Source organism: Strongylocentrotus purpuratus, unplaced genomic scaffold, assembly GCF_000002235.5.
Source record: "Strongylocentrotus purpuratus isolate Spur 01 unplaced genomic scaffold, Spur_5.0 spur5_scaffold_7, whole genome shotgun sequence".
NCBI lineage: Eukaryota > Metazoa > Echinodermata > Echinoidea > Camarodonta > Strongylocentrotidae > Strongylocentrotus > Strongylocentrotus purpuratus.
The window spans coordinates 34642479-34650738 of NW_022145613.1; the positions used below are offsets into that span (position 1 = coordinate 34642479).

General features: G+C 36.0%; 1 protein-coding gene across 2 annotated transcripts in view; it reads left to right on the forward strand.

Moving 5' to 3' along the window:
* LOC590385 (mitogen-activated protein kinase kinase kinase 13-A) overlaps positions 1–7968 on the forward strand; it is a 37428-nt gene extending 29460 nt beyond the window's left edge. For both annotated transcript variants that reach the window (XM_789992.5, XM_003723990.3), the window contains exons 9-12: positions 129–377; positions 718–1567; positions 1835–2188; positions 2528–7968. In XM_789992.5, coding sequence (XP_795085.1) covers positions 129–377; positions 718–1567; positions 1835–2188; positions 2528–2584 — 1510 coding nt within the window. In that variant the 3' untranslated portion in view covers positions 2585–7968. The remainder of the gene's footprint in view (positions 1–128; positions 378–717; positions 1568–1834; positions 2189–2527) is intronic.
* The last annotated feature ends 292 nt before the right edge of the window (positions 7969–8260 follow it).

Consider the following 8260-nt stretch of genomic DNA (forward strand, 5'->3'; position numbering starts at 1 on the left):
TTGATTTTTTTTTGTGTACCCCTCTGTTTCCAATATGTATTTCTACATTTGGAATGTTTTGTTGGAAACACAAATAAAGTGAAATTGAAATAATTAATATACTCCCCCTTTCCTCTCCTCTCCTGCAGGCATGCCCAAGACATCAGGGAGCACTACGAGCGGAAGCTGCAACGAGCCAACGACCTCTACATGGAGCTGCACTCCTGCCTCCTGCAGCTGGAGCAGAGGGAGAGGGAGCTGATGCGCAGGGAGAAGCTGCTCAGTGAGATTGAGATCAAGAAGAAGAAGTCCCTCAAACCCATCCTCAAGGCAAGGACGGTGCAGAAGCTCATCGAGAAGTCGTTGCAGTCTCATGGAGGTTCAGCAACACTTGGAAGGTAATTATCAGCCTTGACGATTGAATAGATGTGGCCTAGACTATCCATTGATTGTACATCAGGCTATGATCCATACCAACATTTTGTCAGTCAAAGACAAGGGATCAACAATTTGAAATTTCTTTTTACACATAGGTTAACTGGGTAGAGAAAAGTTGTTTTTTCTCTCAATACAAAAGATTTTTGATGATAGACTCGATGAATGCATAAATAGCCATGATAGTAATGAGTACAGATGCAGATGAAATAGATGCACTTGAAGAATTCTAAATGGACTGCTTCCATGCAGTGTCAATTGTGTTCAAAGTATATTACCATACCATATGTTTTATCTTTTCAGGTCACCAAGTCCAGGCAGTTCCTCAGTAAGTCCGGAGCCGGAAAACAGATCTCCAGCAACGCTACCCAGAGCCAACCTCAATGCCAAGACCTCACCCATTCGAGCAAAGACCCTGCCTCAGCGCAAGTCACGTCACCGCAGGAACAACAGCCACGGCAGGGGAAGCTTTTGTGGGAAAGGATCTCCCTCCAAGGAGAGCCAAGAATCCAGCAAACCCACAAGTAGTAACCCCAGGGCTGCAGATGAAGACGTTTCCTCAAGTACTTCGGACATTCGTAAGCCTGATGCTGAAACCTCACGGTTTATCAAGCGCTCTCAGAGTGAAAGGATTGTTACAGAGGGGACAATGTCTAGGAAACTTGGGTGTCGTTTCAATATCCACTCTCCCGCGGAGATTGCAGGTGGCATATGTAGGTGCAATGGACGCAACGCAAAGAGCCGTCCAGGACATGTACAGATTGTGAACGAGGGCCAAAGTCAGGCGGCTCCACGGAAGTACAAGCACAGACAAAGGACAATTGGTAACTTCACCAGTGAGATTGACGTTTTGAACAGCAATAGTCCCATTCAAGGGGCCACCAGTGGACCAAGTGGCCAGGAGGGCCCCTCCAATTCCATGGCCATCACCGTTAAAGCAGAAATGAACTATTCTTCCGATCATTCCATGGGTGGTGTTAGGTTAGGAGGCACGGACGTTATGGGACTCAAGTCCTCCTATATAGGACACAGACTGGCTTCTGATGAGAGTCCTATCAGGAGGAATGTAGGCTCCTTACGAAAAGGCCCAGGAACCTCCAAGAGAAGCCCCTCTCCAACAAAGAAGACAAAGTCATCCCTAGAAAAGTCCAAGGTTAGTTTTATACCACCATTGATATTTAGATATGGCTCAGCTCTATAACCACTAGAAGCATTCTCGAAAATAATGCTATTGAGATGTTTTACATGAACATGCCTTTCCCTAGATAATTGTTTCTGCGTTTGAAATTAAAACCTATGACACCACTTTACATTTCATCTAAAACTATTCCTTTCCTTCACCAGTTCAGAACTTACTCCTTTTGAAAAGGGACATCCCCTTGCACGTGTAGTTCATGATTTTCTGTTTATTTCTCTGTAGGGTGGTGAGAGTTCTAGTGATAATGAGGAGGCTGCACCAGACCATTCCAGCGATGAAGACACATTGACATTACAGAATGAAAGGCTGCGTCCAAAGAGCCGCCAATCCTACTCCACCGACCACTCCGATGGCATCTTCTCTGAAGAAGACAACACAAGCGAACGGTCCCACGGCCCCACCCCAGAGCCAGGCCAGCGAGCCCAGACTGCCACGCCCACTAGTCTATCCTCGGTGGCTATCGGCATAAACCCCGACGCCCATGACCTGGGAGCCATGACCTCGGATGGTCTCTCGGACAAGGAGCGTGTTGTGAGACAGGTCATGAAGCAGATCTCTGGTGATAAGAGCTATGAGGTGGGTTGAGGCACAACATTTCTTTCTCTCTCTCTGAATTTTAAAATATTTTTGTTACCTACTTTCCCTACATCTCATTTTCTGCACTTTTCTTTTGATCTCTCCCTTAATTGATCATATGTGATATGTGAATTAATACATTAATATTTCTCAATTGTTGTTGTAATTTTATTAGTCCATGATTTTAGATATATTTAGAATCTAATTGTTTGATATTCAAATCTGCAGAACATTAAATTGAACATAATTTTGTTGTTATTGTTGTCATTATACAAGAAGCCACCATTATTATTATTATTATTATTAAATTATATTTTTCTTGTTTTTCAAATCCCACAGAGCAAAATCCACTACTCGGAGACGGATTCCAGCAGCAGCGATGAAGGTGGAGATTAGCTGTGTGCAGACGAGACTCATTCATTACTTCTGACCTCAACAGATGTGGCAATCTAAACCGTGTTGTGCAGCTTTGTCAAAGTGTATTACTGCAGAAAGAAAGAAAAAAAAGTATTATTTTATTGTTACGGCAGCTCTTGATCTATATTCAAAACGAGAAGATTCAGTATGATTTATTTGTGAAATGTTTGTGTACATTATTGTTTATTAAAGCTTGTGTATTCTACTGACATTCTCATTTTCAATCAATGCTACATTCATATATTGATATTAGTATCGACCATTTGCATAAATGGCTTTATTAAGTCCTTTTCAGTGATGAAGTATTTCAAAGAATGCATCATCTTTTGCAAGTTCGCAATATATCACACGACAGTGCCGGCATCTTGTAATGGCATTTACAATCAGCTGCAGGGGAGATTCTCACTCTGTATTCCTCTTTTGTTTTCATTCAAGATACAGGTACCTTTGAAGCAAAAACATCACAATGAAAACATTCAAACAGTTTTATTATTTGATAGTTGATAAAAAATAATTGAGGAGATTTTAATGCTGTAAACTGATATTTTGCATCTTTACAGAGTGACTGCACTCAAACATATTTCTTTTACCTAAAAGAACAGTACAAGAAACAGCTCTACTTTGCAAAAAGCTCAAACTGGATTGATGACAAAATATTTCTCTCCTATTTGAAATAGTTTAATTAAAGGATGGATACATACTTGGTTGTGAACCAATATGTGTGCAACCTGAGAGTGGCAAACAATAAACTTGTCATGATTTTTATGAAAGGCTGATTAATTGATGATACTCTGAATAAATGTCATCAGTTGTATCTGAGATAATGAATTCGGCAAAGTGCAATGGTGAAGATATATACTTCATGTGTGAAATCTAATGTATTCTTATAGATTATTCATATTTCATATCATACAACCACTTTTTAGCAATTCAAATGTGGCAACTAAATGAAGAAAGGAATTTGAGATGTTTCTATGAAGAATTGAAGATGATGCTGAAGCTGTTGTATTTTGTGTAAACTTATATTTTACAAACAAAAAATGTGCAATGATAGAAATATTATGTTCACTATGAACAAATCCGATATTCAAAGGCTTTTTATTACCTTTTGTGAAATTTCATTATAAAATCATTATAAAGGGAATCATACTCAAAGCAAAAATATATGATTGTTGTATAAGTGACAATTTAATGTAAATTTGTATTCATGTTTTTTTTTAGTTAATTAATCGCAGTTGAGTTTGTTTTCAATTTTCAATTCTTTCCTGCATTGTCATTCATTTGCACTTCAAGTTTGAAGAATGCCAGATCATGAAAGTCAAAGAAGACATTTAGTAATGCTCTAGGTTCCAATGGAACTGCATATTCAACTGTTCTCAGGTATTGCCCAGTGTATCTTCAACGTAGAAATGGTCAGCTCGGTTCCATATCCCATTTATAAGTCTTGAACATCCATGTACTGTAAAATGCAAATATGGAATACCTTTTTGATGTGTGGATGGGGTGGTTATGTTTAAGGACCTACTTACTGCAATGGAATTATCATCTGTTCTTTAGCAGGTGATTCTTGACCAATTTTTCCCTACTTCCTCACATCGCCATCAACAGTCCACTCTGTTTTCCAGAAGTGGTGCAAGACAGTGAGAAAAAATTTTGAGGTTTATCAATGGGACAAGAAATTGAGTTGACTTTTTTTTCTGAAAGAGTACTGATTTTACTGTAGCAAAGAATAATTAGCTGTTGTAAATATATGATGAATCATTATTACTTCCATACAGTGACAGAGTACTGAAAAGATGTATGTTTTTCAGTTCAATGTGCTGTTTGTGCAAATTAGTAAAAGTTTTAGGATGCAGAGATGTCGGGTGAAAGCGAGAATAATCCCACAAAATATTGTGAATAATGGAAGATATGATAGATTTGTCTCTCCACTGATGTAAATAAAAGGAATACATGAGGATGAATGAAAGTTAAATCTTTTTTAAAATGTAAATTATTGTAAAAATGTAAATTACGTGTTGATTTCTTGGATTAATCATGAAAGAAATCTCTCACAGTCACTGCCATGACCACCTTGTAAATACCAAGATGAAAGATTAAAGGGAAATTCATCCTTCCATTTTTATGATGTAGCATATCGCAAGTAATGGCTTTATCATGTAATGATTTTTAAAACAATTTGAAGCTGATTATCAAGCCCACTTCTTGTTGAAATTCACATAATAATTCAGTCATTATTGATAACAAGACAGTCGTTAGTGTTAATATCAAAACACCTTGTAAAGTATTTTTTTTAATCTCATGGACTCAGGAGAAGTTTGGCTATTATAAAGACTACTACCTAGCCCCTTGTATTCTTGCCGGCCAGTAACAGTTAATGGGTGGTTTTATGATTGTGTGAGTTTCTATTCTAGACATTGTCAGTTAATGGAAACTTCTTTTTGTTTACAGCAGTTATATTCAAAACCCATTCATGATATAATGATTTTTGCTTTTTATTGTTTTGTTTACATGATTTATGGTATATACCTTTCACTTGTTTATCATTATATCTACCATTGGATATATTATGTACATGTATATTGTGTAATAAACATTTTATGAGAGATGTACATTAAAATGCCTAATGGTGTTTGTTATGAAAATGTCAAGAATGATTTATCATTTCATTGTTATTTGATTTATAAACTTATATTGCATGTTAGCTTTGCTCTTTTTGAGTGCAAATCAGAATTTTTTATCACATTTTATTGTTTGCAATGATTAATCTTACACAAGTCTTTGATTTTTGAGAACATGTACTTTTCTTTTGAAGGCATGATAATCTTATGGAACAGAGTCATTCCATGCTGAAAAACGCTTTTTTTTTTTGCCAGTTAAGTTCATTTTTCATATCTGCTTTGGTATATTTGTTTTCTGGATTGTAGTATAAGATAAGTTGGCCTCAAAAGTAAAATAGTATTTTTAATAGAGAAGTTTAGTGACATATCTTGCTAAATAATGTTTCATTTGACCTGTTGTATTGCCCCCCCCCCCCTCTTTGTCCCAGTGATGACAATGCTCTTATGTAGCAGTAAATCATATGATTTACCTTAATCCTTTTCTTTTGGTTATAATAAGAAATGAACAGAGAATTAATCAAATGAGTGTTTGTTATTTACATTATGAATCACATATCTAGTTTTAACCATGGTTCAAAAGCATGGGTAATTGTTGATTGATCATTATTAAATCAATTCATTCAAATTACTATCCTTCATTCTACAGCCCTTGCCATGGAACTCGAATATAAAATATTAAGAGACCGACAACCTTGCTATAAGAACTCTATTTTATGTTTGCTGCATAATGTAATTAAAACCGCAATGCCGATCACACAAAATACATTTTCAGTATTCAACGCTTTACACTGTTAATCATTGTGAAACAAATCATCCAATAAAGGAATACCAAAAATGGAGAGAAAATGTAACTCTAATAGAAAATTAGTGGCTTGTGTGCTCGTTTTGGAAAAACAAAGAAACAAGGGGTCTGCATGTGTGCAATTCTTTTATAAAATTTGTATTTATTACACATTACCGGCAGTTTTATATCTTGTAGGGTTCTTGTTTATATGTGCATTTTCTTGGTCCATTAGCAAAAGTACATCTAGATATATTTCTTGCCCCCAGTTTATCCGATCATGAAATAAATCCATCTCCAATGCATTATGTAATGATAGAATAACAGACGTATGATTTTACTGATAATCAATATCTAGAAAAGTGATTGTTAGTAAAATTTGGAAATGAATTCACACTATATCAGTGTATGTATATTAAACACATGTGATAAAAGATTTGTGTTCTAAATACTGGCATTGCAAGATGATAAGTAATACATTTTCTGTTTTCATGTAAGGCATGTGATGTTAACTTTATTGATGATGGTATTCAAATACAGCATCTGTTTGCTTCTCTAATCATGAGGATTAAAAGTTGTTAAAATTTGTGCTACACTTATAAAATGTATTTTACTAAAGCATGTAAAACAGAAAGACAAACCATAAGCTGAGAAAATGAAGGAAAATTGTCCCTAAGCTTAAGTAATACAAAATATGTTTTATATATCTCTTTATTACAATGATGAAAGCATAATTTTTTGGTACTATAAGTAGGCCAAGTTGATTTTAACAAGAATCATGTATCCAGGTACCAGCTGGTTTGATTTTAAGCACAGTTTTTACATCATAGAAGTCCTTTTTAGGTCTATGTCATTATGTGTTTTAACAGGTCGTGTGTTTCTCATGACCTCGTAGTTGCACAAAATTTTATTTAGCACATTTTGATAAGTTTTAAAGAAAATATGAGTCGGATTATCTTTCAAATGTTCTTTTCTTATTTATTTGCCATCAGTTTTATGAACTGCTGTGCTGTTTAACTGGAGAACCTATAAACATGATTATACATTTTAATTGACCTAACCTCAATTATCCTGATTGATCTGTGACCTTCAAAAGCCTCTGTTTGCTTTTGGAGTATAATTTGGGCATTTAATTTGCTTGAATACCCTTGAATACCAAAGCTTCTGGAAGAAAGCCGTCTCTAGCTGCCAAGCTTTCAGGTCTAACTTCAAAGGGGGGGGGGGGGGCGGGATGTCCCAGCTTCCGGGTCTTGCACCATGGTCATTTTACATCTGCACTTGCTTGCTGGGGTCATATTTAAGGAATGAATTTGAATTTTGCTACTTAATTGTTGATCAATTTCTCCTCTTTTTGTAACGGCAGGGAATCGATCTTCAAAGATCACGATAATTCTTGTGATTTTGGTATATTTTGTGGGAGATCAAATAAGGTACTTATTTAAATTCCCTTGGAATTGTGATATAATCATTTCACATGTTCTGGGTACATGTATTTGTAATGCTCTTAACCATCCAGGGAAAGGGAGAATTAAAGCATATTTGTGGAGAGAGATGAAGAAGCTATGGATCAAATACCTCGCCTGATCAATAACCAATATTTGAGAGAATTGTGACAATTCCAGGGTAATATTTGCCCAACTTATTGGGTATTGATCAATTCAATTGTGTCCGAAAGAAACTTGGATATTGTCATTTGGTTTTGACTTAGTAGCAATAAAGCTACTTGAAATGTAAATTGTTTTAATGCAATGCTGATGTGGAGAACTTTGATGGAATAATTCTGCATGGATATGGATGTTGTGCAGGTTTATACATTTCTGACAAACTGATGTCTTCTGAAGCAGAATGACATATGTACCGAGTTTTGAGTGTTGTGAAAGTATCGAGTAAGTTTTAAAGTGTAATGGAGATATATAATGTCAAAACAGGTATGTACAATAAATGATCATATGAAAACAGAATGATATAAACAAAGATTGTGACGTTTTTGTAGTTGCTTGTGCAGTATTGGGAGAGAGAGAGAGAGAGAGAGAGAGAGAGAGAGAGAGAGAAGGGGGAGAACGGGGTGACAGAGATAGAAAGGAGAGAGAGATAACGGGAGCGATATGGTGAGAAAAATAATAAAGAAGTTGAGAAAGAAAGAGAGAACAGAGGTTGGGGAATCGAGTGCAAGATTCTTGTAAAAGAAATGTAATGGTCAGTAAATAGTGGCATAAATCATAAATTCCTTTTGTGCATTGGTTGATATTTGCA